This window comes from Halictus rubicundus, chromosome 3, assembly GCF_050948215.1.
Source record: "Halictus rubicundus isolate RS-2024b chromosome 3, iyHalRubi1_principal, whole genome shotgun sequence".
Taxonomy (NCBI): domain Eukaryota; kingdom Metazoa; phylum Arthropoda; class Insecta; order Hymenoptera; family Halictidae; genus Halictus; species Halictus rubicundus.
Window position 1 is genome coordinate 1,824,412 of NC_135151.1, and position 27,571 is coordinate 1,851,982.

At 41.4% G+C, this 27,571-nt stretch overlaps 4 protein-coding genes and 1 pseudogene across 7 annotated transcripts; 2 read left to right on the top strand and 3 right to left on the bottom strand.

Annotated features, from left to right (window-relative positions):
• The first annotated feature begins 251 nt into the window (after nt 1-251).
• Nucleotides 252-4,615, top strand: LOC143352347 (UBX domain-containing protein 7). Its single transcript, XM_076784712.1, has 9 exons — nt 252-626; nt 770-1,057; nt 1,563-1,837; nt 1,927-2,202; nt 2,281-2,469; nt 2,540-2,585; nt 2,674-2,756; nt 2,831-2,996; nt 3,071-4,615. The coding sequence occupies exons 1-8, from the start codon at nt 587-589 to the stop codon at nt 2,987-2,989; spliced, it is 1,356 nt and encodes a 451-aa protein (XP_076640827.1). The 5' UTR covers nt 252-586; the 3' UTR covers nt 2,990-2,996; nt 3,071-4,615.
• Nucleotides 4,604-7,060, bottom strand: Jwa (PRA1 family protein Jwa). 3 transcript variants are annotated; one of them, XM_076784714.1, is made up of 4 exons: nt 6,534-7,060; nt 6,213-6,424; nt 6,027-6,140; nt 4,604-5,151 (listed from the first exon to the last, which is right to left on the bottom strand). In XM_076784714.1, the coding sequence occupies exons 1-4, from the start codon at nt 6,731-6,733 to the stop codon at nt 5,117-5,119; spliced, it is 561 nt and encodes a 186-aa protein (XP_076640829.1). In that variant the 5' UTR covers nt 6,734-7,060; the 3' UTR covers nt 4,604-5,116. The 3 variants fall into 3 exon arrangements, with proteins under 3 accessions (XP_076640829.1, XP_076640828.1, XP_076640830.1); XM_076784713.1 differs by having other exon boundaries at nt 4,604-5,154; XM_076784715.1 differs by lacking the exon at nt 4,604-5,151 and adding an exon at nt 5,518-5,689.
• Nucleotides 7,061-7,552: 492 nt separating this feature from the next.
• On the bottom strand, nt 7,553-8,299 carry LOC143352234 (transcription elongation factor 1 homolog). The gene is made up of 2 exons (XM_076784565.1): nt 8,100-8,299; nt 7,553-8,023 (listed from the first exon to the last, which is right to left on the bottom strand). The coding sequence occupies exons 1-2, from the start codon at nt 8,213-8,215 to the stop codon at nt 7,891-7,893; spliced, it is 249 nt and encodes an 82-aa protein (XP_076640680.1). The 5' UTR covers nt 8,216-8,299; the 3' UTR covers nt 7,553-7,890.
• A 676-nt stretch (nt 8,300-8,975) lies between these two features.
• On the bottom strand, nt 8,976-11,278 carry Rpn7 (regulatory particle non-ATPase 7). Its single transcript, XM_076784716.1, has 5 exons — nt 11,050-11,278; nt 10,389-10,740; nt 9,976-10,304; nt 9,724-9,892; nt 8,976-9,332 (listed from the first exon to the last, which is right to left on the bottom strand). The coding sequence occupies exons 1-5, from the start codon at nt 11,192-11,194 to the stop codon at nt 9,158-9,160; spliced, it is 1,170 nt and encodes a 389-aa protein (XP_076640831.1). The 5' UTR covers nt 11,195-11,278; the 3' UTR covers nt 8,976-9,157.
• A 3,279-nt stretch (nt 11,279-14,557) lies between these two features.
• LOC143353004 (fatty acid synthase-like) lies at nt 14,558-25,727 on the top strand (annotated as a pseudogene). Its single transcript, XR_013082041.1, has 5 exons — nt 14,558-14,918; nt 15,054-17,478; nt 22,499-23,232; nt 23,443-23,902; nt 23,998-25,727. The product of XR_013082041.1 is annotated as a fatty acid synthase-like (transcript).
• Nucleotides 25,728-27,571: the final 1,844 nt, after the last annotated feature.

Here is a 27,571-nt window from a genome sequence, read left to right on the forward strand (position 1 = left end):
CCGCTACAATTTCTTCTTCATACGAAGGAAAAGAACCGCCATCAGACATATTTCGACTCGCGAGAATCAAAACATCGATATCGAGAATCGATGTGGATATCTCGATCTATTCGAACGTAGAGTCACCGCTATGCGGCGCCACTTCCTTGACTACTTTTATATCTCCTCTGTGATTGGCTACTGAACAGAAAAATATTGCGCAACTATTTGCGAGTCTGCAACTTGCGAATCGTAAAAGTCCATCGCACATTCAGAACTGCGTTTTATTCACGCAAGCGCACGAAGCCTAGTGCACACACATAACAAATTTCTAATGCTCGGGGAAACATTGAACTGCAGTCTGGACAACTGTTTACAGTGTATTCGTTGAAAAGTACACTTGCGTTACGTTGTTGTAATTTAAAGGGGAGTATTAGCTCTGAAATTTCTTACGGTGTTTATGCTGTAACAGTAAACTTCGAGGTTTCCTGAATGGAACGAAGAATTTCCTGAATGTTCGGAGATGTCAGCCGGTTGACGTTGCTTTAGACTTTGCAACCGATATTCGTAAATTTCATTTGAAACACTGTTGCGATCTGGAAACACTATGGATCCAGAACTTATTGAAAAATTCATAGAAGTGACTGGTTAGTATTCTTTAAATTTAAATATCGATCGATGCTTTACAGGTTTACGGTCGAGTTTCGTTTAACGTTTCTGTAAAACATTGCATTATTTGATGTAACGTGTTTACATTACATACAACTACATATACTTTATCTGTTATTAGGAGAGACTGAAGATGTTGCTCGTCAGTATTTAAATCTAACCGATGGCAATGTAGAAGCTGCAATAACAGTGATGTTCGAGGGAGGGCAAGCACCCGAACCGCAACACGCTGATCCAGATCCCGAACCAGAACTCACCTATCCTGATCCTGAACCAGATCCGAATGATCCTGAACCAGAAACAAGGCCCCCTATTTTACCAACGCAAGAGATATTAGTGCCATCAGATCCAGCTTGCTCTTTCTCCAGAATGTCAGAAGACAGATTTAGAGATTTCAAGATAGAAACACGTAAGACTTATTTAATTAACACGTTCATGCCAAGCTTATTTTGCTTGCCTTTCCGTTTATGCTGCACTCTACAAAAAAAAGCCAGAGCAGCAGTGCATACTGTAGCATAAATAAAAAGTATGCGGCCAGTTCATAGGGACCAGTATGGCATAAATGTAAAGTCTATACGTTAGGCCAAGCCTGGATATGGTTGGGGCCCTTGAAATGCTTGCTTCCCCTATGAACCTTTCTGTCATGCAGTGCACACCATCGTCGTGTTCGCTGGTGCTTTGTGTCATCAATGCCCCATCGTATGTACCTTTGTAGCTACTCGCGACAGGCGAAGCATGTCCTTTCTCCATGGTAACAGCACTTGCTGGAAGGGGACAGTGAGCACTATGGTCGGAACAGTTTTATTTTAGTTGAGAGAAATGTGCCCAAGCCTGCTTTAGGCGTTTAACATGTTAAATTAATATTATTCAACACTATATAAAATGCATAAAATAACATGGACTATTCTGTGCAGAACGACAAGAAGAAGAAATGGCTCGCAGAGTCGCAGGGCTTAAACCAAGTTCCAAACACAAATCTAACAGATTCGAAGACTTGTTTCTACGTCCGTACAGTATTCTCTGCTTAGGATCGTTTTTTGTAGCACGCGAACGTGCGAAGTCATTGAATCGTTGGCTACTTGTAAATATTCAAAATCCTCAGGAATTCGCTTGCTTGGTTCTCAATAGAGACGTTTGGTCGAATCGGCAGATTAAAGAAATTGTGAAAGATCATTTTATCTTCTGGCAAGTAAGTAGTAATCGAAAGTCAGTTGTTCTTTATTGTTGTTTTCGAAAATGAAAAGTAAAAGGCATGATATATATTACGTTTGCTAATAGGCTTTGTCAAACACTAACAATGGAAAGCGTTATATAGATTTTTACAATGTGTCTAAGTATCCCTATGTGGCAGTAATAGATCCCAGAACAGGGGAATGTATGAAGACATACCATCATATTACCGTCGATATTTTAATATTCGCGTTAAACGATATGTTAAGTACTCACCCATCTCCAGAGTGTGTATCGAACGAATCGGTCAGCCCTAAAAAATGGAGCAATAATACCGCAACAGCGACAACAACAAACGAGGATTCTGCAACTAATTCAACAAGTGTAAGCCTTCGCGTGTTTACATATGCTGTAAACTATGAAATAAGTACTTATTTCTCATATAGCTCGTTACACTTTTAGAATCACGATAGTAATACCAGAACTTCCAAACATTTGATCGATAGTTTAAAAGACTTAGACGATTCCAATAGCGTAGACGACATACAGAGCTCGAGTTCAAGAATGCCTGCCAGTGAATCTCAAAATACAAACAAAAAGAAAAGGATTGACGAGCCAGACTTGAAAGAAAAAGTCCAAAAACGGTCGAAGGTTTGGAATCGTTTGTACATTGTTGTTTCTATTCAATGTGGTGTAAATAAATTAATGATAATTTGTTTAGGATGAATCATGCAAGCCAAAATTCGATCTAAATAAAGATAAAACAAGTAAGATTTCATTGCGCTTTAATAGGATGATAAATTGTTCCCAAATTATTAATAATTTACGAAAACGTTTATGCATTTTTGTACACAGATAGTGAAACTATAAGGCTCTGCCTAAGACTGCCAAATGGTAAAAAGGAAACGATGTCCATGTATGCAGCAAACACAATAGAAGTAAGCTCTATGATCGCATTATTTTTTAATCTTGCAAAGTATCTGTAAAATCTATATCGGTTTTTACATTTCAGGATTTTATAGATCAAATGGAAAGCCTGGGTTATCCGTCGTCTGACCATAGTTATTTAGTACCATTTCCAAAAACGAACATAGGAGAGCTTTCTCCTGAAACACATTTATCAGACACAATACTATCTCCAGCAAACACAGTATTTATAACAAAGTTATAGTGATATGGTATGTGTACTGCTCTTATATATAAAAAAATATTATATGTTAATTAATAGACCTCTCTTCCTTTACTATTACAGAACAAGATAACGTACTGTATTTATTTTCTTTCGACTACAAATTGGAGCGCATCTTATGCAATCAAAGAACAAGTGGTACATTTAAAATTGTTCACGCAGTATGTGTTTGATTAACATTCAGACGCAATTATCGGTTCCATATTCATCGATGAATATCAAAATAGTAGAATGCGTCTGAAACTCTTCTAAGTAAAAATTAGATATTGATCAAGACAAGATTACAGAAAATCGATTATTTTAACAGTAACCGTTCGAAAAATTATACTTCCATAACGAGGGTAGAATATAAGTTTCAAATGACTTCCAGAGATTCTATTTCTCTTCATAAAATAAGTTCTATTGTTTTAGACGTGTTACCTATAGGTACCGTATGTACCATTATACAGGGTGTCCCACGTAACAGTTTTCAAAATTTTTTAAGTACTTGCGATAATCTGACAAAAAATATTTTCAATAAAAGTTGATCAGTTTTCGATTGGCTATATATTGCAATAAAAAAAGTTCGAAAAACATTTTTTTATAGTATTGTCAAGGTCACCTTCATTTTTTTAAATGGCACTTTGTATTTTTGACTTAACAGTATTACAACCCGTGTCAAGAGGAATTTAACGACCTAGTATACCATGACTTTCGGATGAAATTTATGTTCGAATTGAAATCCGTTTTGTTGTAGGCACGATTCCGTTCTTCGTAGTAAATTTGCATTGGTTGCTCTTACGATACTGTCGTAGCGAAGTTCTTCGCATGCTGTACGAATTCGCTGCTTTAAATGTTCCTTATTTTGTATTGGAACAGCATAAACTATCGACTGTAAATGACCCCATAAAAAAAAATAATCAAGTGGTGACAAATCAGGGGATCGTGGTCAAGCCAGAGTTATTATCACCCATTCAAGCAGACTGTCATTTTTTGTTGAAATTTTCATTTCTTTACCTTCAAGGTCATCCGAAAGTCATGGTATACTAGGTCGTTGAATTCGTCTCGACACGGGCTGTAATACTGTTAAGTGAAAAATACAAAGTGCCATTTAAAAAAATGAAGGTGACCTTGACAATACTATTAAAAAAATGTTTTTCGAACTTTTTTTATTGCAATATATAGCCAATCGAAAACTGATCAACTTTTGTTGAAAATATTTTTTGTCAGATTATCGCAAGTACTTAAAAAATCTTGAAAACTGTTACGTGGGACACTCTGTATATTTCATAATTGATCAACTTTCTGTTTGTATGTAATCTGTTTAAATATATTTAATGACTACGTCTATTATGTAACAAACGAAATAATTAGGTTTATTTACGAGAAAGCGGCAAATATTTTTATCGACACTATGATTAAAACATCACTAAGTGGTTCATGTAAACTGCCAATACATTACACTTTGTTTTTACAAACGTAGATTACTCGTTAAGAATTTATTTATGTTCGGTCCTTTAAATACATGCTCAAGATAAGTAAGTAAATATATTACTTCTTAAGTATAGACACCTCTTTCTTAAAGGAACTTTAAATTTTACAACAATAAATGCTGAATAACAAAATACATACATGTTACTTTTTTTATTTACATCAATTCATGGAAATGTTAATACATATACTTAACACGTGGACTACCGCGTGACTTGTACGCGAGTTAGACAACTATCTGCCAAAATTTAAAAATAAATCGGAGAAGATAAAAACATTACATTACTTAAATTTTGTGGTAATTTTATTGACTCGGTAGTAAACGCGTTAAACAAAGATCAACTGTACTTACGGGACTAGCTTTCTAATATGTTATAAATACAAGTACAATCGTCATATGCTTATAAACATTTTGTTAATATCAAAGCTTTGAATGCACATAAATATAGTTTGTTAGACGTAAAAGAATTTTATTACTGATTTTTGGAACGGTATCGTAAATGTTTTAATGTAGACAGCCCTCACCGTGATGTTTATCTCCAGAGATACTTCTCCATCAAATTAAGGCGACACCCGCTAATTAATACTGTACATTCACTGGCTGTTAGAATGAATTACTACCGAAGCGTTTTGGTATAGCTAGTGTGCACGCAGGGTTAAACCAGTCACTTCTTCTGCTTTAATGAAATAAAAAAAAATACAACAAAAAATTAGGATAAGAATTAGTGATGTGCTAATACAAAATTACAATCGTCGAATGTAAGAGAACAATTAGTACTGCATTAAGGTATTAGTTGAATTAAAATCTTAACTTACACAGAGCATTTGTAAAACAATACTTCTCTTTTGTTACATGATGCATGAAAAAAATATGTATATATATATATACAATGTAATAAGTCTATTCAACAAATACATCAAATACGTATCGTGGTGGTCAGCTGCTTAAACGAGAATTTCGGAGCAGTTTTAAGAAGCTGGCCACTGCCGTAAATAAAATGAAATGTACAATAAATTAAATATATACTCTCCTCAGAGTCACTTCTTAAAAAAATATTAATGTTTATTTAAATAGCTTTATTTTATCAAGATTTCACGTCCCGATTAGAACAATAAATTTCAATATTGCACACAAGTCTACACAATTTATTATTTATTGACTGACATTTTCTTTAGTCCACTCTTAGGGAAGGGAGGCAATTGTCTCAAAAACTGTTAAATATCAATATCCTTAATGAATCACTGGCACTTTCAACATTGAAATACTAATTCATTAATAATTTAAGTAGTACACGGTAAGTTTGTTATAAATTTACATCCATAAATAAATATGCTACAAAAATTATGCAAGCCTAGAACTACTATGCTTCTCGAATTGTTTATTCTTTTTCATTGAAAAAGCATAATATTAGAATAAATAAATAAATTTCTGGCTTTAATAATTAATAAATTAAGCTTAAAAGTGACATCTCAAATACATACAGATGTACTTTTCTTTTTCGACAAATAAGTATAGTAGAAATTTAGGTAAGAAGTTCTTCTTTCATACCAAAATATTTTAAGAACATGCCCATAGGTGTACGTTCAATTCCCATACCCTCGATTTTGTTGACTAGCTTATTCTTAATGTTCCTTAATCTCAACGATGCGTGTATAAAAGTCACTGAAATTAATAACACAATTAATACAAGTCGGTCAAACATAGTATACTTGTAAAATCAATTGTAAAACTTACCGCAAAATGGTAATAAAATGGTAAACAGCAGTATTAAAAATATTGAATTTACAATGTAAAGAACAAAACCTGCGCAAATAATAAGAAATATTGTCTGAACCACTGGATATTGTCTCCTTATTGCACATAATTCCTCGTGTTCGGTAAGTAGAAAAAGATACATGATTGCCCCCGATAATGCTCCAAGAAGCAGCTCTTTCGGATGCAGGCATCTAAGCAATTAAAAATGTTTAATATAATATCTATAAATCATCTATAGTATAATGCGAGACAGAGGGAGTGTCAAATTAAAATCTTTCAAATATTATCACATATACTTACCCAACAACAAGCATCACACTGAGAGACATGTAGAGGTAATTGGTTTGATAATATATCAGATTATTTACCACTCTATTACCCCATTTTTCGAAATCATTAAAATTGGGTAATTGGAAACCCGACGGCTCCAATAAGAAATCTTTCAAACCCCGAAGGGGTGGTAATTTACAACCATCGTGCAGTGCCCTGGCTTTATCCATCGTCAAGCACTGTAAGTTACAAGTTTGGTTCTTACACTCGCGCGACAGTCAACCTATTTCGCCTCCTTGATATTTTTAGACGATGACGACCATAAGGCGAGTGTCATGCAATGTTTACGCGATCAGCGTTACCCTCGTTAGAAAATAACAAACTACGGATTAATTTATGCGACAATCTCAACGTTTTACGAACGTCGATCGAAAGCTTTCCATCTCTCGATTCGCAAAAGATTGCGCACCACCAAGTGTAACGTCTTTGAACTTTGTCCGAAAACAGACAGAATTTCTTAGTGCGTTTCCTTATCTACTATCAAGTGCAAAGTACCGGAGAACAATACAGGATTCGCGTCATTTACTTAGCTATATCAGGAAATTCAAATAGAGCGCGCATTTTAAAAGTCATTTTCGTTAACAGCCAACGTCAACCATGAGATTTTATTCGAAAATTTTTCTGAGAACCGCTATTTATTCAATCTGTCGATAAATATATTAATCGTTGATCGTCAAGTACTGATGAAAGTTATTAATCGTTAAATTGATGACAATATCGAGTGACAGACTCGCAATGAAGAAAAAAAATATAATCAGCATGAATGTTATTAATTGCCTCTACATAAAATAACTGCGAAGGGTTATTAATTAATTTATTCATTAATTGCTAATTTATGATTGAAATCGAAATGAAATTTGATTTCCGAATATGTATTGACAAGTATATTTCTTTGTATATGTACGAGTAAAGTTGCTCTTAACATTAACCTTGATAACACGTATTTCAAGGTCATTGAAATCAATGGGGTATATGTATTTTGTAAATAATTACCGCTGCGTCTCTTTATTTTCCCGCAGGCACTTTTATCCTTGGTCATTAAATTTAAACGCATGCTCGTTGCCCATTTCATTTCACGGGCGAACCGATCATGTTTTGAACAAATTAGAAAGCAAGACTTGTTACATGTAACAATAATACTGTACCAAATACTGATCAACATCGTCGAGAATTCATTGTACATAGTCACAGTATAAAATAGTTTTGGATAATCGGTAAAATAAGGTTAATCGTAAACATTGATAGATTTTATCAATAATATTTAATAATGATTTAAAGCGTATAAAAAAGGCACAAGTTCCATTGTCCGAGATCACGAAAATAACGTTTAATTGATGGCATCGCAAGCGTCGATCCAGTCGTTGTATACATCGATCGGTTCTGATAACACATTGACAGTGGTCTGATAATCCTCTAAACAGACGCGACAGGAAATCCTCGCTGTGTTTCGACCTTTGTCCCTAAAATCACAGACAACGCCATGCTCTATATCGTATTTCGGCAGACATTGGGTTTCTTTCGAAGCACAGAACTCACATTTTAACTTCGCACGATTTCTCATGGTTACAAAATGGACACGTGAATTGTGTATCCAACGGCTCGATGGCTTTTCTCTTCTGAGGAGCCTGTCGTTTGCTCTTTCTTCGACCCATTTTCGGTGTTTACCTTTTCGACCGTTTCAGGCCCCAGTCGAATAACCGTTACACCGATTTATAGATGAGGTAGCGTGGGTTTTTCAAAAACCTGTATACACGATTTCATTTAAATTAATGCTAACTGTGTAGTAATTAAATTTAAGATAGAGTTTGGCATTAATCGATTAAAATGTTTCATTTACTTATTTTTCGATTAAAAATATTAAACGATTTATACTATCAGCAGAGGCATGGAACGGTTCCGTTTAGCACCGATCAGACATTTGAATATAGGTGTTCATATTATCCGATCGTATCAGCACAGACATGTACCTATCGAAAATTAGGTAAAAAAAGTATCGTTAAAATATTTTACTGAACAGAACCATTCCGTGTCTGAGCGGATAGTATATAAAATCTACCTTTAACCGTAAATTGAATCGTCAGCCGTGATTCATAATCAAATATTTCAATTGTAATCGTTAATTGCATCAAATATTGCACAGCCGAAGCAAACATTTATTTTGAGAATAAACTTTGCGTGCAAATACATAAATATTTATTCAAGAACTTACATATATTGACGAAAGTCGAATGGCGACTAAAGCCATATTGAAAAAGATATCAAATGGCCGTAATCTGATAAACCGCAAATCCTTGCGATTATTTAGCTTTTCCATATATACGTTATTCTACAGTATATGTATAGTTCTTAATTAGTTATTTTATGAAATAGTATTGCTTTATTTATAGGTAGGGACAGAAGGACGCGCACATCGTGTATGAATAGTCACATTTAATGTGTATTTTTACCATAAAATTGAATAATTATAATCAGGGTCTTTGATACAAAATTAATATTAAGTATGTTACAAATTAATCTAGAAGAATTTCAAGCACGCAAATGAGTAGGTTTTGTGGTTTGATATTGAATCATCACGATTTATTCTTTGTGTATAATTAAATATTAATAACACGTGACAATTTTTGCACCCTATTAAGCAGCAAGTCTCCTTGTTTGACCATAGCTTGATATTGCCAATTTTTGCTATCTGGTCTATTGGTTTCGACTACTCCACCAACACGATCAACTTTACAATGCAGTCTCCCAGCTGCAATGAAACGTGATATTTCCCTGCAAGAAAAAAAATGATGTTACAAGGACTAACTATACCTTTCAATTAGAGTTGGGCAATATTTAATGTAACTAATGATTAGACTGCAGATTTTATGCATTTATGACAAAACTGAGTACATGCAACTTAAAGCAGTAGATAAATTAAAAGAAATAAAGAATACCAATGTAATATTTCTAGCTTATTAAAATCAATAAACCAAGAATTAAATTAACATTTGGCTCCTGCCTCTTGCAATTAATGCACAAAATCCGCAAAGATCCGCAGTCAACTAATAATTTTTAATCAGCGATTAATATCTATAATCAATCGCGATCGTTGACGATTAATTCTGTGTCTAATGCCCAAATCTGATTGCAATTAATTAGCTTGCAAAGTTGTGAAGCTTACTGATCAATATACTCCACTGTGACGCCAAAAGCTTCTGCCATATACTGTAGCGTCAGAGATCTGTACGATTCCAAAAGTTGTGTATACGCGAGAATACGCATTTCTCTAACATAATACCGATAATGAGGAAATACTAAATAGTCTCTACGCAGCAAACCTTCAACGTGTGCTAAAAAAGAATCATCATACGGTTATACATCCTCGCTTCTACAATAAGTATGTTTTTATCTATTCGAAATAATGTTACAGTACCGAGATTCTTGAAGAAATCAGCATATTGACAGTTGTACAGGGAGAACAAGTAAACTTTTACATCCTGGTTACTATGAAGTACTTCCAAAATTTCTGAGCCTTTGATAATTTTATCGCGGAGCTCGTTTCGTGGTAAACTTATCATACTTAAGTATACTGTGTATCTAACAAACGTATTGTAATCCATCAGTTCGTAACTCGTAAACGTGCTAATCGTGTCCAAGAAGAAATTTGCAGCTCCTTTGAAATCTCGTACTGCTATACAGTATGTTCCCTGGTAAACCTTAAGTCTGTTTCTTCTGTCCCAATCACCACCTTCTTCTATTAAACTAGATTAATAAAATTATTGAGAATGTTTCTTGGTATCCTACATAGTATCGTTATACGAGAACTTGATTTTAATGTTTTTGTACCTCTTGGCTTTCTCTATGCTCGCTGTAATATGATCGTGATCCAAATAGAATAATCCGATCCTAATGTTATGAAATACAATGTCTAATCTATGTCCCAGAGATACAGTTTTACAATAGGTTTTTTGAAATGCAGAGATAGCACCCGCTTTATCTCCTATTCTGCAAAGGTGCTCGGACTTTTTAAGATTCGCTTCGCGAACCTCCATTTCTCCTAAATTCTTTTCGGCATCCTCGATCGCGTCATCGAGTTCTTTCAATTTTTCCGCATTACGTGCTTTCATTTCAGCCAGAAGAGTTTCGTCCACAGACCAATCCAAATCTTTACACACTTCTTCGTAAAACGGAGCCATGTCTATGAAAATCGCATATATAAATTACGTACTAAACAAACCGATATATAAAATGATCAATCATAAAATACAGAGATTAATGAAATAATAAAAACAGCCTGTGTCACACTAATTTCACGGAGGATCGAAGACAAAAGAGGTTAGGGTAAATGTCTCAACAGTATATCGCACGTATTTATATATAAACGAGGAAGCGTTAGTAAGGGGAATAATTGAATTAACAACATTCGATAATAATGCATTGTAACCGAAGCTAACCAAATATGTCAATATATCGCAGTATTCAAACAATGAAAAAGATGCAATCTCACTTTCTGCTTTGATGGCATCTAAAAGTTTGTTCTTTAAGAAAGGATCATCTTTGTGTTCGGGCAAACTTAACAAAAACTTCGTTTGCGCCAATTCCAAATTTGGGTTCTTCTCCAAACCTTCTTCTTCAAGATTTTCTAGCGGCATTATAAACTAAAACTGTAATTACAATTACTAATAGACACAATGAACCGACACTTTATCCTGTACTGAAGCACAGACTATGCAGCGAGCCAGACGCGACGTCACGGAGTATTCTTAAGACTCGTTTGCATGTTCCAGAAATTCAAGCAATCCGCCCTGCGCGTTCGCATTTATGTAAGCAAATTGTGGATCTTGGTTTAAGGACCGGTTTGTATTGGGCAAATAGAGCTCAGGCTGTTCAACGCCATGTTTATGTGAAATATATAAACAGAAGAATAAACCAGTAACCAGTAACCAGTGGATCTTGGTGAATCATTGTGGACTTTGATTTTTCTTTTTTTCCTGCTTCTTTTCCTGATTTCTATTTTTTAATACACAGTGATCTGCTAGCGCAGTTCCCCACATTTGTATGAATCAGTATCGCCAGATGAGGGAAGGGAGCACGAATCGAGGGGAAAAGTTACATTTTCTCTACCAGTAGTGAAGTATGCACGACAGAGATGGAACGTGTCACGTGACTGGGCAATGGCGGAAGCATGGGGGGATAGCGCGGTAGTAGGGAAAATTAGAGTGAGGGAAAAAGTCTTGATCTGGCGACTGTGGTACGGACCAATGCCGTCAGATCAAGACTTGTTCCTCCACTCTAAATTCCCCTTTTACCGCGCTATTCCCCAAGTTACCAACGCGTTTCGTCTCTGTTGTGCATACTCCGGCAGAGAGGAATGAGAGCACAGACGAGGTATAGGAGTAGACCAATCACCATATGGGGCTTCGTGTCTCACATGTAAACAACTGGTTTTCTTACGCCCTCTACGCTGACGAACGATAAATGCTGGAACTAGATCCACACGAATGATCAAATCTGATCAAATACAAATGATTAAGGAGTTATGTACAGAGAGGAATGAGAGTGCTCACGCCCGGGGTTTCGGCGTTCCCACTTTCGTGACATCGCCGCTTTAGCATGGCACAGCACCGGGCCGTCTTTTAGCATAAAACCGAACGCACATTATTTTTTTAACCAGGATTAGAACGTTCAGCTTAATATTTTATATGAAATATGTAACTAACATCTATGTAAATCTTGTGTACAAAATATCTAATTAATATAAATTAAGTATAATATTAATTGTAATGATACGTATTTTATTTTTTTCCAATTTTGTAGTTGGAAACTCTAGCTGTAAAAAATGGAAAACCCGGAAAATTCGAACAAATACAAATTTCATATCGAAGTTTAAAATCGACCATCCTGAATATTAATTTAATAATGAGCTATTGTCATCAACACTATCTTAAATTTGTTCATATATTTAGCTACTGTTATTATTAATTAAAAAAATTTTTCTTTCATGAATAAATATTTTTTCCACCTCAGCACCATAAGATGACTTTACTAGATGACTTTAAAAACATATTAGAACTATTTTTAAATAATTTTACTCGAAAACATTCTAGTTTACATTTCACCGTTCTACTAATTTTTTATGGGCTGCATTTCAGCTCTGTTAAACACTCTTTTACAATTCAATCAACGCGCGTGGCAGCGCGTGAACCAACTTCCCCTCCCGCTCCCTCTTAGCTTCCGAGTAGTATATCTCGAACCAGAGTTAAGCGGTTTTTAGCCATATTGGCACCGTCACTTCCGCTCTCCCCGGTAACCGAGGACAACCAAAATGTGTATGTGAGCTAGAAATAATATCATCAACGCGTGCGGCAGCGCGCGAACCAAGTTCGATCCAAGTTGATTGTTGCACTTACCTAATTCAAACTTTAAAACCTAGGGAACTTGGCGTCGGCGCTGGCACTAGTATTTTGACTTGCATGAGAAAAATTTAGCGTCACGGAATTCGCGACACGAAAATGCGTATCGGAAGTGGTGGGGATGGTTAGCCGAGCTAGTCTTAAATTAACGAAATTTTCGAAAGGCTCAACCCAAAGCATATAGGGTATGCCCAACCACGTGACGTATGTAGTCTTTTGATTAAAAAAAAATATATATATTTTTCGGGTTTTTCGATTTTTCCTGTTGGTTTCGATATAAAAGACAGTTGATTCCAAATTTTCAAGTTTCTAGCTTGTCTGGAAGTGGGTTAGAATTAACATGATCCTCCTCCTCCTACTCCTCCTCCTATATATATAGGACCTTGATATCTCCAAAAAAATGTCATAAAAACAAAATTTTTTTTGCATCGTGTCAGCCCCATTGTACCATTCAACTTTGTCCTTACCATATTTTACGTATCTTTAGAAACAACAAAGATATTTGAGGTGCTAACGTTTGGTAACTCACCCTGTATATTCCAAGAATTATGCGTTTTTAGCGTATTTATATCTCAAGTTCCAGGCTAGGTAGAAAGTTGCTTTTTACATGAGAGTTAGTTGATGTTATATGTAGCTCACATACAAATTTTGGTTGTCCTCGGTTACCGGGCAGAGCGGAAGTGACGGTGCCAATATGGCTAAAAACCGCTTAACTCTGGATCGAGATATACTACTCGGCAGCTTAGAGGGAGCGGGAGGGGAACTTGTTTCGCGCGCCGCGGCGTTGAAACCATTTGCAATAATCCATATGATTTGTAAACCCCTGAGTATTCAATTATAGACGGAGTAATTACATAACTATCGCACTGAAAACTGATGAATCCCCAGGAGCGAGGAAATGGTTATTTACCATGCGTGTATCTCCGTAAAAAAATTTTTTTTCAAAAATCTGACTTTGGCACATCATGCACGCACTATTAGGCTAACCAAAAATAATTTTTTTTTTATAAAAATGGATTTTTTGCCGCCTTGGCACCATTGTGCGCCGCACAGTGGGCAATTTGGACGAAATCGGATTCAAAATCAAAGAACTTTCGATAGAAATGAGGTAGAGCGATGAAATTTTTTTTAAATGAAAGCTGAAACTTTGTAGAATATGGGAAAAATAGGGAGATTATTACCATCCAATCATTTCAACGAAAAAATGACTTCATTAGTTTTTGTCACAAAAATCTATTTTTTGCAAAATTCTGAGGTCGTAGGCAAATTTTGAGACCAGATTTGAAATCAGCGTGAAAAAATCTATGGGAAATGATGTATAGCATGTTAAAAAAAAATTTTTTCCGCGCGTGGTATTGGAAAAACTAAAATTTTCTTGAATTTGTGCGCGTTTAACGAATCTTCTCGAGGTTAAAAAACGTTCGTACCACAATCTCTCTATTTTCCCATATTTTACAAAGTTGCAGCTTTCATTTAAAAAAAATTTCATCGCTCTACCTCATTCGTATCGAAAGTTCCTTGATTTTGAATCCGATTTTGTCCAAATTACCCACTGTGCGCCGCCGCGCGCGTTGATCGGCGGATCTAACGCGTTTGTCGTTTTCTCCAGGTCGTTTCCCGGAGTCGGAAAATGTAGACGAGTTGAAGAAGAATTTATTCGAGGGTGTCGACATGATCACGAACGACGAACGTCGATGGCCAGCCGGTATCTACGGTTTACCGAAGGGAACCGGCAAATTGAAGGACATTCAACACTTCGACGCCACTTTTTTCGGTGTTCACGCGAAACAAGCACATTTGATGGACCCACAGATTCGGCTACTCCTGGAGGCAACGTACGAGGCCATAGTCGATGCTGGCATTAATCCACAAGAGATTAGAGGATCGAAGACTGGTGTGTTCGTCGGTGTTTCTTCCTCAGGGTCGAACGAGATGTGGATACAGAATCCGGAAGAGATCAATGGTACGGAATGTGACTGTTTTCTTTCGGGCATAGGCTCCTCGTTGAAATTGGAAAGCGAATTTTCTTTCGGCGGTGTGCATGTACAATGTACATACGTGCGTACATACGTACTTACTTCGAAATCGATTTTCACAGGCTACGAATTGACCGGACGCTGCAGAGCCATGTTCGCCAACAGGGTATCGTTCGCTTTCGACTTCAATGGGCCAAGTTACGCGCTCGACACAGCTTGCTCGTCGTCGCTGTACAGTATGCACCAGGCGATCAGCGCGATGCGTTCGGGAGAGTGCGACGCGGCTATCGTTGCTGGGTGCAACCTTTTTCCGAAGCCCACCATGTCGCTCGAGCTCCATAGATTGAGCATGTTAGCGGACGACGGTAAGTGCAAATCGTTCGACGCCGCAGGTAACGGCTTCGTCAGATCCGAGGCAATCTGTGCCCTGCTCCTACAAAAGTCGAAGGACGCGCGCAGAGTCTACGCCACCGTGATACACTCGAAAACGAACACGGACGGCAACAAAGTCGAGGGCATCACATATCCGAACGGGCAGATGCAGAACAAAATGATCCGCGAAGTCTACGCGGAGGCTGGAATCAGTCCAACGGACGTTGCCTACGTGAAAGCCCACGGACCCGGCACCAAGGTCGGCGACCCGCAAGAGGTCAACTCTATCGCAAACTTGTTCTGCAAAGGCAGGAAAACTCCTCTTCTTCTTGGCGCGGTCAAGTCGAACATGGGTCACGCGGAAGCGGCCAGTGGACTGTGTTCCATGGCGAAACTGCTGATCGCTATGGAAGCAGGAGTGATACCAGGCAATCTTCACTTTAAGAATCCGAACAAGGATATACCGTCTCTACACGACGGCAGCATACAGGTCGTCGATAAGAATATGCCATGGAAGGGTGGCCTAGCCGCCGTAAACTCGTTCGGTTTTGGCGGAGCCAACGCTCACGTACTTCTTCGTAGCAATCCGAAACAAAAACTGTCGCCAGTCTTGGATAGTAAAATACCCAAGTTGGTCGCTGTATCCGGCCGCACAGAGGAAGCTGTACAGGTTCTTCTAGACAAAGCCAAAGAACACGAGAAGGACGACGAGTTCATCGCTCTTCTTCACGACACGTACGCGTTGAACGTACGCGGTCATCTTTACCGGGGCTATTCCGTGCTGGGAACGGCCGGAGCCGAGGAAACTAGTCAAATCACTACCTCGGAGAAACGTCCTATTTGGTTCGTGTTCTGTGGTATGGGCTCTCAGTGGGCAGGCATGGGCAAGGACTTGCTCTGCATCGAACCGTTCAAGCGAAGCTTGGAACGTTGCGCCGACGCTTTGAAACCCAAAGGTGTTGATCTGATGAACGTCATTCTGAACTCGACATCCGAATCCTTCGTTGAGAATGTCGTTCGCTGCTTCATATCGATCGCAGCTATTCAAGTCGCCCTCGTAGACCTCCTAACGTACTTGGGTATTCATCCGGACGGTATCGTTGGACATTCTGTCGGTGAGCTGGGATGCGCTTACGCCGACGGTACTTTCACGCCGGAACAAACCGTTTTGGCCGCGTACTGGCGTGGAAGATCTACTCAGGAGTCGAAACTGTCGCCCGGAGCTATGGCGGCCGTAGGATTGAGTTGGGAGGAGGCTAAAAAACGATGCCCGCCGGACGTGTATCCAGCTTGCAACAACTCCGAAGATTCTACAACGGTTTCCGGTGCGGCCGATGCTGTTAAGAAATTCGTCGAGGAGCTGAAGAAGGAGGATATCTTCGCACGAGTGGTAGAGACCAGCGGCGTCGCGTACCACAGCAAATACATAGCCCCGGTTGGTCAGAAAATGCGCTCCGCTTTGGAAGAGATCATACCGAATCCAAAACCGCGTACCTCCAGGTGGATCTCCACGTCCATACCCATTGCAGCTTGGAACAGTCCATTGGCGCAGCTCAGCTCGGCAGCCTACCATGTGAACAACTTGCTGTCGCCTGTACTGTTCGGGCAAGGGCTTTCGTACGTGCCTGAAAACGCGATCACTATCGAGATTGCTCCGCACTGTTTGATGCAAGCGATTCTGCGTAGATCGTTGTCGAAGAATGTGACGAACATTGGTTTGCAAAAACGAGATCACAAGAACAACTTGCTTTTCCTGCTCGAAAACTTAGGAAAATTGCACATGGCTGGCGCACAGCTAAAGATCTCGAAACTGTACCCACCGATCAGCTATCCGGTCGGCCGTGGTACGCCGATGATCAGCTCTATGGTTAAATGGGACCACTCCACCGAATGGGCGGTAGGCGATTCGCGCAAGAGCGACAATCTCTACGGAGAGAGCGTGATCGAGTTTGACCTGTCCAAAGAAAAGGACGCGTACATAGCTGGTTATACGATCGACGGAAGTATCCTTTTCCCGGTTACCGGTTACTTGGTACTCGTGTGGAGAATCTACGCGAAGCTGCGCAACGTCGACTTCGAGAAACTGCCGGTTGTGTTCGAACATGTAAAATTCCTGCGCACTACAATCACGCCTAAAGAAGGCCCGATTAAATTCTTTGTCAATATATTCAGGGTGTTGAGCGATGCCGCGACTTTCGTTTCGCGTTGCTCTTGTTCGTTTTCGAATTAACGAAAAACTGAACTGTTTGAAATAAATGGAAGCGTTGTTGAATGTACCCGTTTTATTCTTCGCGTTTACAAAACTGATACGGCGTTACAAACGGTACTATTGGTCGTACAGCGACAGCCCCGGTGTTAGAGTTACGATGGTCGTTACGATTTCAGTTGACTTTAGCGATTTCTGGTGTTCTGATCTTGCTTGGCTACACTTATACCTACGCTCGCTGCGATTCCCTCCCTTCGTCATTTTTGGGAGGAGTTTTCAAAGCGGCCTAGGGGCTGTCATTGGCGGAATTGAATTTGGAGGATGACCGTAGCAGACAATAAACCAAGGAAGCGCTTCGGACCAGGCAAGACATATTGAAGTTAAAACGCGATGAGTAGGATAGCGCGGGCTGGCAAACAGATGGCCCGGAAACGAAATCTGTAGTTAAAAATCGGACGCTAAATAGTTGTGTCCCATGGCTTCGAGGATTTATTGTAGCTATGTCATAAACGGTAATTTATTGAGATTTGCAAGGGTTGTAAAACGGACCCGTCTCGATAGTGGCGTTAACACGTTGTTTCGGTAGGCACGTGGCGGACAGACGGCTCGCCTAGGTCATTGTTCCGGAAAGTGAGGGCGCAGGTAGCCCAAAGACGGTCCGAAATCCGTTGAGCGATTGGGGGGTCGTTACGCGTCGCAACATGCCGCCCCCCTTGAACGATATGTTCAACGTTGATGCAATGCTAAATAACTACGATGAGATTATGAGGTGATTGATACAGATGAATGGTAAGATACGGTATGATACAAAGAATGATGAAGATTTACATTGGCGAGTGAAATGTGAGTGAAGAAAGATTAAGTTTAATCCACTGGCAGTGGCGCGAGGCGCTTCACGGAGCGTTTGTATTCACCGCGTGATGTCCGTACGGTTACTACACGAATGACGCCGTCTTCGCCAGGATGGATTGCGGTGACTCGTCCCAAAGGCCACTGCATGGGTGGTGTATTGTCCTCCTGGACCAGAACCGTTGTCCCAATCGGAAGGTCGGCTGCTTCGTTGGTGTGGCATTTTTTGCGGACTGTCAGCTCCTGCAAATATGCGTTTCTCCACCGTTTCCAGAAGTGGGCCTTAATTTTCTGTTTATGTTGCCACGACGAGAGTCTACCATCGGGCAAGCTCGTATGGTCATGGTCAGGCACGCTGTTCATTGATTCGCTAATTTGGAAATGACTGGAGGTGATGGCCGTTAGATCGTTTGGATCAGTGGATACCGAGGTTAAGGGAAGCGTGTTTAGAATTGATTCTACTGGCGCTGCAAGGGTTAGGAGACCTTCGAAGGATAGCAACGTGTCACCCATTACGCGTGTTAAATGGTGTTTTTTGGATGATAGTATGGGATGCTTTTCTCCGTACGATAGCTTTGATTTAGATAATCGTCCGCCTACTCTCAACATTCCGTCGGCGTCCAGAAACGGAGATAACGATGATAAGTTAGAGCTAGATGACCGATTCGTCGATTTGATTGCGCTTATTTCTCTTCGATACGCTTGCTGTTGGACGAGCATTACTACGCGTTGTTGGCTCTTACGGAGCTCGATTGTTGTTAATGGTCCGGATAGCGAAGCCCGTTTTGAGCTACTTTGCTTGAACCGGAGCATGTAGGTGACGACGCGCTTGAGACGATGGAAGGATGAGAAACGTTCGATAAACCCGAAATCACGGAGATGCATTGATAATGAAACGACCGGTCTGAGTTCTGGAATTCTGACGATATCGAGTTTAGAGGTAGGCCAGTTCCTGGTAGAAAGGTCGCGAGTTATATTTTGCGTATCATGAGGCTCACATGCACGTTCTTCGTGAGACAAAATGATTTCTTGAGGTGCTTTTTCGATCTCCCGGAGCTTTGAGCCCCGATCGTCTGATAAGTTGCGCACCACATGACAACGCGTGGTGCTAAGAGATTTCGTGTTAGCTACTGTTCCTGCGAGCACCCAGCCTAATTTCGTCTTCTGTGCCGTTATGGAACTGTTTGCGATAGTGATCTGGCCGATGCAAAGAAGTTTAAAGAATATTTCTGCGCCGATCAATGCGTCAACTTCGGTAGGATTGTTAAAATTGGGATCAGCGAGAGGTATGTTAGATGGAATCTGGAGTCGAGTTTTAGGAATTGGATGCGATGGTAGGATTTCCGTTATGTTGGGTAAGATTAGGAACGTGAGATCGGCGGAGAAATTATTGATGCGTGATCGGATAGTTGCCCGCGTGGTGTTCATTGTTTGCGTAATGCTGTGATTAATTCCCACGACCGGAATGTTGCCTTTACATTGTGGTAACGCTAATTTCGTAGCAAAACGCTTCGTCATGAAGTGAGACTGTGAACCCGAATCCAGTAGGACGCGGCACGGGTGCAGCAGACCCTTCCTATCCTGTACGTGCACGATCGCGGTCGAAAGTAGCGTTTCGTTACCGATATTTGCGTTTAGGGACGATACAGCCGATTGTACCGGCGACGATTCCTTGTGCAGCAAGGTGTGATGTCTTTCATCGCATCGTTTGCAAGATCCCGCGGTGCATGCATTGATGTCGTGGTTTGACCGTAAACAATTAAAGCATAAACCCGCGTTCCGAACCATCTCTGCTCGTTGGTCGATACTCGCGTTTGTCAGTTTCTCGCAATACTGGGTAAAATGATTTCCCTTGCACATAAAGCAACGAGCTTGTTGTGAAGGGTGAGCGAGTGCGCGAATGTTAGGATTGGATGTTTGGCGATTAAACATGTTCGTATTCGTTTGGGAACGGATTACTGATCTGGTCGGTTCGATTTTTGATGTTTCCAGAACTCTGCATCGGTTGTGTAGGAAATCTAACAATTGTTCCATGGTCGGAGGACCGGAACCTTGTGTCTTTTCCTTCCACCGCAGCCGCGTTTGTTCATCTAGTTTGCTCGTTATCGCGTAAATTGGGAATGCCTCTAAAAATGGCTTGTTGAGAGCCTTTAACGCGTTATAATGCTTCATCGCTGCGTCGGTCAATTCGCAAAGCGCTGAGGAGTTGAGTTGCGAACATGTCGGTAGCTCGAAAAAGGCCTGGATTCGATTATTAATGACGATGCTTGGATCGTTGTAATGCCTTTCCAAAATGTTCCAGGCTACAGAATAGTTTACTGAAGTGGTCTCTAATGATTCGACCTTCTCCGCGGCCTTTCCGGTTAAGCATGATTTCAAGTAAATTAGTTTCTGGACGTCGCGGAAGTTGGGATTATCATGAATCGCAGCTCTAAATGTATCAGAAAAACTCGGCCAAGCTTCGTAGGAGCCGCCGAATCTCGGCAGATGCATGTTCGGCAATTTCACTTGGAGTTCAGATGCCATGGTGAACGGAGATTGGAGTGTAAAAGCTCTATCGTTTGAACCCGAAGGGTGTGGACCGTAAGGAAATTGATTGTCTGTGAAAGTCGATGGATCTACCTGACCTCTTGATTTGTCGTGTTCGCGTTCAATGCGTTTCGCGGTAGCTAGCAATTCATAATAATTGGATTCAAATGTTTCTCGTTCGTTTAGTCGTGCTTCGAAACTGTTATCGTCTGCGTTTAATTCTAGAGCTTCTTGGATCGAGTTAAATGTTGTGAAGTCGTGTTCGATTTGCGCGATGCGTAACTTTAGCTGATCCATTGGGATCTCTTCCGACTCGTGGATTGCCGATACGAATTTTTTGAAGGTCGATAACTTCGTTTTTATCGTGGCGCGTTTACGAATAAGATCGCGATCTACGTTGTATGCGTTACCTTCGGAGGCCATTACGATAGGATTGATGAGGACGGAAAGAAAGGAAAATTAGCGAATATGACGAATGCTTGACTCACGAATTACGATGATGGTGTCTCGAAGGAGCGGTGGACCTCAGCGATGGACTCGTTCTCGTGTCGTTGCCGAATCCTTTGATGATGAACCAGTGGACGTTGACTCGCTCCTGGTTGACGATTTGGATGTTATCCAGAAGGCTGGAGCTCTCGATGGATCTCGAACTCGTTTGGTTGGTGGTTCAAGGTGGAAATCTCTGCTGCAACGTTGTTCGATGCCGTCTGCCGATTTCCCCTTGATCGTCTATCCTTGGTTGGGCTGTGCCGCGCTGAGTTGATGGTGGAAGTTAGCAGCAGTACTTGTATGCTGCCTTCCGATGATGGATACAGTGAATCAGCTGATTACACGTTGTCACACTGTCACTGGTATCCGGCTCGAAGGACCAAAATGTTGAGCGATGCCGCGACTTTCGTTTCGCGTTGCTCTTGTTCGTTTTCGAATTAACGAAAAACTGAACTGTTTGAAATAAATGGAAGCGTTGTTGAATGTACCCGTTTTATTCTTCGCGTTTACAAAACTGATACGGCGTTACAAACGGTACTATTGGTCGTACAGCGACAGCCCCGGTGTTAGAGTTACGATGGTCGTTACGATTTCAGTTGACTTTAGCGATTTCTGGTGTTCTGATCTTGCTTGGCTATACTTATACCTACGCTCGCTGCGATTCCCTCCCTTCGTCATTTTTGGGAGGAGTTTTCAAAGCGGCCTAGGGGCTGTCATTGGCGGAATTGAATTTGGAGGATGACCGTAGCAGACAATAAACCAAGGAAGCGCTTCGGACCAGGCAAGACATATTGAAGTTAAAACGCGATGAGTAGGATAGCGCGGGCTGGCAAACAGATGGCCCGGAAACGAAATCTGTAGTTAAAAATCGGACGCTAAATAGTTGTGTCCCATGGCTTCGAGGATTTATTGTAGCTATGTCATAAACGGTAATTTATTGAGATTTGCAAGGGTTGTAAAACGGACACGTCTCGGTAGTGGCGTTAACACGTTGTTTCGGTAGGCACGTGGCGGACAGACGGCTCGCCTAGGTCATTGTTCCGGAAAGTGAGGGCGCAGGTAGCCCAAAGACGGTCCGAAATCCGTTGAGCGATTGGGGGGTCGTTACGCGTCGCAACACAGGGGAACCAATGAATTTGAGATTTACGAGAACGGCTCGGTGGCGGTGACAGGAAAGATATCCGTACCGGAGAACACGGAGAAAATGATGCTGAATCTTCCAACACCGGTCGTACGAAACGATCCCGAACTTTGGAGCTGAACACCAAAGACGTTTACAAGGAGCTCCGTTTGAGAGGATACGAATATACCGGGGAGTTCCAGGGTATCGAAACCGCCAACAATCGCGGGGGCAATGGAAAACTTCTCTGGACCAATTGGACCTCCTTCATGGACACCGTGCTCCAGATGATCATTCTAGAAAAGGATACCAGATCCTTGGATTTACCAACTCGTATACAGTATGTTGCTATCAATCCGGTTGCTCATATGGAACAAGTGAACGACTTGGGGGAAGGCCACGCTCTTCCAGTACATTATTACAAGTTTATCGATGTCGTCAAATCTGGCGGCTCGAAATCAGAAAGATGAAAGCATCCTTGGCCCCGAGAAGGCAACAATGTAAAACCCCTCCCAAGCACGAGAAATACACGTTCGTACCCTATGTTAACCCCAAGCCTACGGTAAAAGACCCTGAGAAGGCTCAAGTGAATGCCCTTACCATCTTGTTGCAAGTTGTCAGTGAAAACTGGGTACCATTGAAAATGAAAGCCGTAGAAGTAGGCGGCGATCGTCCCGTAGGTGCTCTCTTCGCAACCACTGTGTTGGACATCTTATACAGCGAACCCAATGTTCTTGTAATTATTATTATTATTACTATTATTATTATTATTATTATTATTATTATTATTATTATTATTACTATTATTATTATTATTATTATTATTATTATTACTATTATTATTATTATTATTATTACTATTATTATTATTGTTGTTGTTGTTATCATCATTAGTAGGACCGTATACATACAAAGAACCGGCTCTTACAAATGATTTCTATTTCAGGTTGATTACCAGGTCGCTACAACCAATAGCGTCGAGCAATACGCCAGCTTGAATGCGAAAAACGTAAAAGTTGTACAAAAGGATGTGAACAAGACACCTGTGGGCCAAGACTTACACTTCGTCGTAGCTACGAACGTACTGTCCAAGAATACCGCCGAGGCTGTACTGAAAAATCTGTCTGACAGTCTGAGGAGTGGTGGCTACGCTCTGCTTGAAGAATCCGGTTTGAATAATTTGGATAGCTCGAAGAACACCGCCAATCTGATAATCGTAGGGAAACAAGTAGTGTACGGAAAGTCTTACGTTTTACTGAAGAAGCTTGAACAGTTGGCGGAGCCGATAATCGTCGAAATAACAGAGAAGAACTTCCAGTGGGTAGAGAATCTTAAGGCGGCGCTGAAGAAAGCTGCGACGGAGAAACGAGAGATTCTTGTAGTCAATCAAGGCGACGAACTGCTCGGTAAGTATTCGAACCTACCTGTTAGATTGCGACCATAAGTTCGTATCATCATTGGCAGAATTTCTGTATAACGAATATTATTCTTCACAATTCAGGCATCGTTGGGTTTATGAACTGCGTTCGCCGCGAGGAAGGCTGCACCAACGTGCGTTACGTGTTCATCCAAGACAAGAACGCCCCCAAGTTCAGTCTCAAGGATAAATTCTACGCCGAGCAACTGAGCAAACAATTGATGGCCAATGTCTTGAAAGAAGGAAACTGGGGAACCTTCCGGCATTTGCTCTTGGACCAGCAAGGAGAAGCTTCGTCCCTCCAGGTTGAACACGCATACATCGATGCTCTGTACAGAGGAGACCTGAGCAGTTTGCGATGGATCAAGAGTCCTCCGAGTTACTACGAACCGGAGAAATACTTGGGAATGGAACTCTTCCACGTATACTACGCTCCGTTGAACTTCCGAGATGTGATGTTAGCCACTGGAAAGCTGTCATCGGATGCTCTGTCTGGAAACTTGGCTAGCCAGGATTGTATCTTGGGTATTGAATTCTCCGGACGTAACTCAAAGGGTGAACGAGTTATGGCGATGGTACCTGCACGCAGTTTGGCGACCACCGTAGTAGCCGATTCTGGATTTTCATGGATCGTACCTAAAAAATGGTCTCTGGAGGAAGCTTCGACGATCCCGGTAGCCTACGCGACTAGTTACTACGCCTTGTTCGTTCGAGGTGGCCTGAAACGCGGCGAAAGCGTCCTGATCCACGCTGAAAATGGTGGTGTTGGTCTAGCCAGTATCTCCATAGCTTTGCACGCAGGCTGCACAGTGTTCACAACGGTCGGTACACCGGAGAAGCGACAGTTCTTGAAGAAAATGTTTCCTCAGTTGACCGACAGGAACATCGACAATTCTTCTGACACCAGCTTCGAACAACTGATAATGAACGAGACGAAGGGTCGTGGTGTAGACGTGGTGCTAAATTCGTTGGCCGAAGAGAAGCTGCAAACCAGCGTCAGGTGTCTCGCCGAGGATGGTCGGTTCCTCGAAATTGGAAAATGCGATCTATCGAACGACGCGCCTTTGGGAATCTCGTTGTTATTGAAGAACACCGCCTTCCATAGAATATTGTTGGACGCCATTTGCGAGATCGACGGCCCTGAAACGAAGGAAGTGGTCAGACTCGTCAAAGAGGGTATCGAGAACGGAGCTGTTCGCCCGCTGCCAACTGCTGTCTTCTCGGAGAAGCAGATCGGACAGTCGTTCCGGTTCATGGCCACAGGCAAACACATTGGTAAAGTTGTGTTGAAGATTCGCGAAGAAGAGAAGGAGACAGTGGTACCGCACCCAAAGCCAAAGATCGTAGCAGCCATTCCGCGCACGTACATGAATCCAGACAAGTCTTACATCGTGGTCGGAGGTCTCGGAGGATTCGGTGCAGAGCTCGCCGATTGGATGATCAAGCGAGGCGCGAAACATTTGGTACTGACATCGCGGTCCGGTATCCGAAACGGCTTCCAGTCGCTGTGCGTTCGTCGTTTGCGCGAATCCGGCGTGAACGTTGCGATCTCAACGGTGGACGCGACAACGATGGCCGGAGCAAGGAAGCTGATCGAAGATAGCAACAAGATGGCTCCTGTCGGTGGTATATTCAACTCGGCGGTTGTCCTAATCGACAACGTGCTCGAATACCTTGACGAGAACGATTTCGCCAAGGTAGCAGCGCCCAAAGTCTCTGTCACGAAATGCCTGGACGCGGTGTCGCGAGAGTTGTGTCCCTTGCTGGACTATTTTGTTGTCTTCTCCTCCATTACGTGCGGCAGAGGTAACTGAAGGAACAGGATTATGTAAGGCGGGTGCCTTACAATAAATGCTCAAAATCAGGCGTACGTGACTGAGTCGTTTATTTACCAATTGAATGATGTCGCGAGAGCGTCCGAGGTGGTTCAATTAAACTCACGATTCACTTGACTCGCGATTGAACTTGGGCTGCGGTTTTTACAGCGACCGGACTGCGACACGACTCTAAGTAACTCGGCGGAGAATCGGCTGTGACTTCTTCGTGACTCTCTTTTCGTCGGTAGTCTCTGCCTTATATTCTCGAAAATGCTTGTCGGCTGATTGGTGGAAGTCCTTGCGAGGAACTTCCACCAATCCGTGCATTTTGCATAACACGCCCACGTTCCACGCCTCTCGTGCGTGAGAAGGGTGAGTGTGTCGTGCTGTTAAAAATCTAATTTTGATGATGCAGCGGGGTGTCTTCCGGGCCCCGTGCTAAGTGCGGTACGTGACTGCTGGCTTACGTCAACGGGCCCAGCTTTCCCGGGTGATAGAAACCAGGCACGCGTCGCTGGGACGCTCTAGGCTGGAGACCCTTAGACTACCCAAAATTTATGGCGTCCACTTGCGCTATTGAGTTCGTCGCAAGGAACTACAAGGACACATCTGTGCGCTAAGTGGCCAAAAACGTTAAAGACGTTTTCTCACAAATAGCGTCTTATGCTGTGCAAACCATAAATCTTTCTTGGTGCTGGTGCGCTGAAGATTTCTCTTCCGGCGCCCCGCTAGCCGCTACATAACACTGGCCAGACGAATTATGGTCTTGCAAACTCTGTCATGGAGAGAATCATCGAGCAGAGGCAAGCGAACGGTCTGCCTGGCCTTGCTATTCAATGGGGAGCTGTTGGAGATGTTGGAGTGATTATAGGTAAATTGATCCTCGTTTTTCAAAACTTTGGCAGCGTATAAAATAGTACGTGCGAGAGGGGGGGGGGGTGGTATATCTTTCTCTTAATTCGGACCTGCTCGGAATATATTTTTTCATGTTTGGCTTTCTTTTCTAGAGTCTTATGGTCGCGGCAACGACTTAGAAGTCCGTGGCACTATCCCACAGCGTATTGGAAGCTGTCTGGAAACCGTGGACGTCTTTCTACAGCAACCCCATCCTGTCCTGGCCTCCATGTGCGTAGCGGACCAACGTAAGAGTCAAGAGAGAACCAACAAAATCAGCATCGTTCAGGTGATAGCTAATATCTTGGGTATCAATAAACTGGAAAACATTAACTATTCTGTCACTCTGGCTGATTTCAGAATGGACTCTCTGATGGCAACAGATATCAAAGAGACGTTACAAAGAAATTACGATGTAGTACTGTCCACACAGGAGATCCGTAACCTGACGTTCGAGAAGTTGAAGTCATTCGACTCTGGAGCTGTTGAAGTAAAAGCTATGTAACGGTGTAACGGAATAAATTTTCAAAGTCATTTTTTTATGAGATTTCAAGGTCGTCGATGTTGTTTTAAATGGAATGATATATCTCCGTTAACGTAATGTTGTAGCTGACAAAATAACGAATTCATCCATGTAACACAATATGACCTACAAGTGACCTTCAACCCAGAAAAATGGAATAAATAAAATTCAACGTGTAAGATTCATTTGCTTTATTCCTGTTACGCAAAATGTTAAAAAATATTCCCTCGAGCTGCTATCCATTCATTTAGCCGTGAAGTCCTCACCTTCGTACATTTTTTATTTCCAACGCTACCAGTTTCACGGAATTTAAATGGAAACTGATGGACAATCAACACGCGCGGGAGCGCGCGAACCAAGTTCCCCTCCCGCTCCCTCTGAGCTGCCGAGTAGTATATCTCGAACCATATACGGTGCCATATGA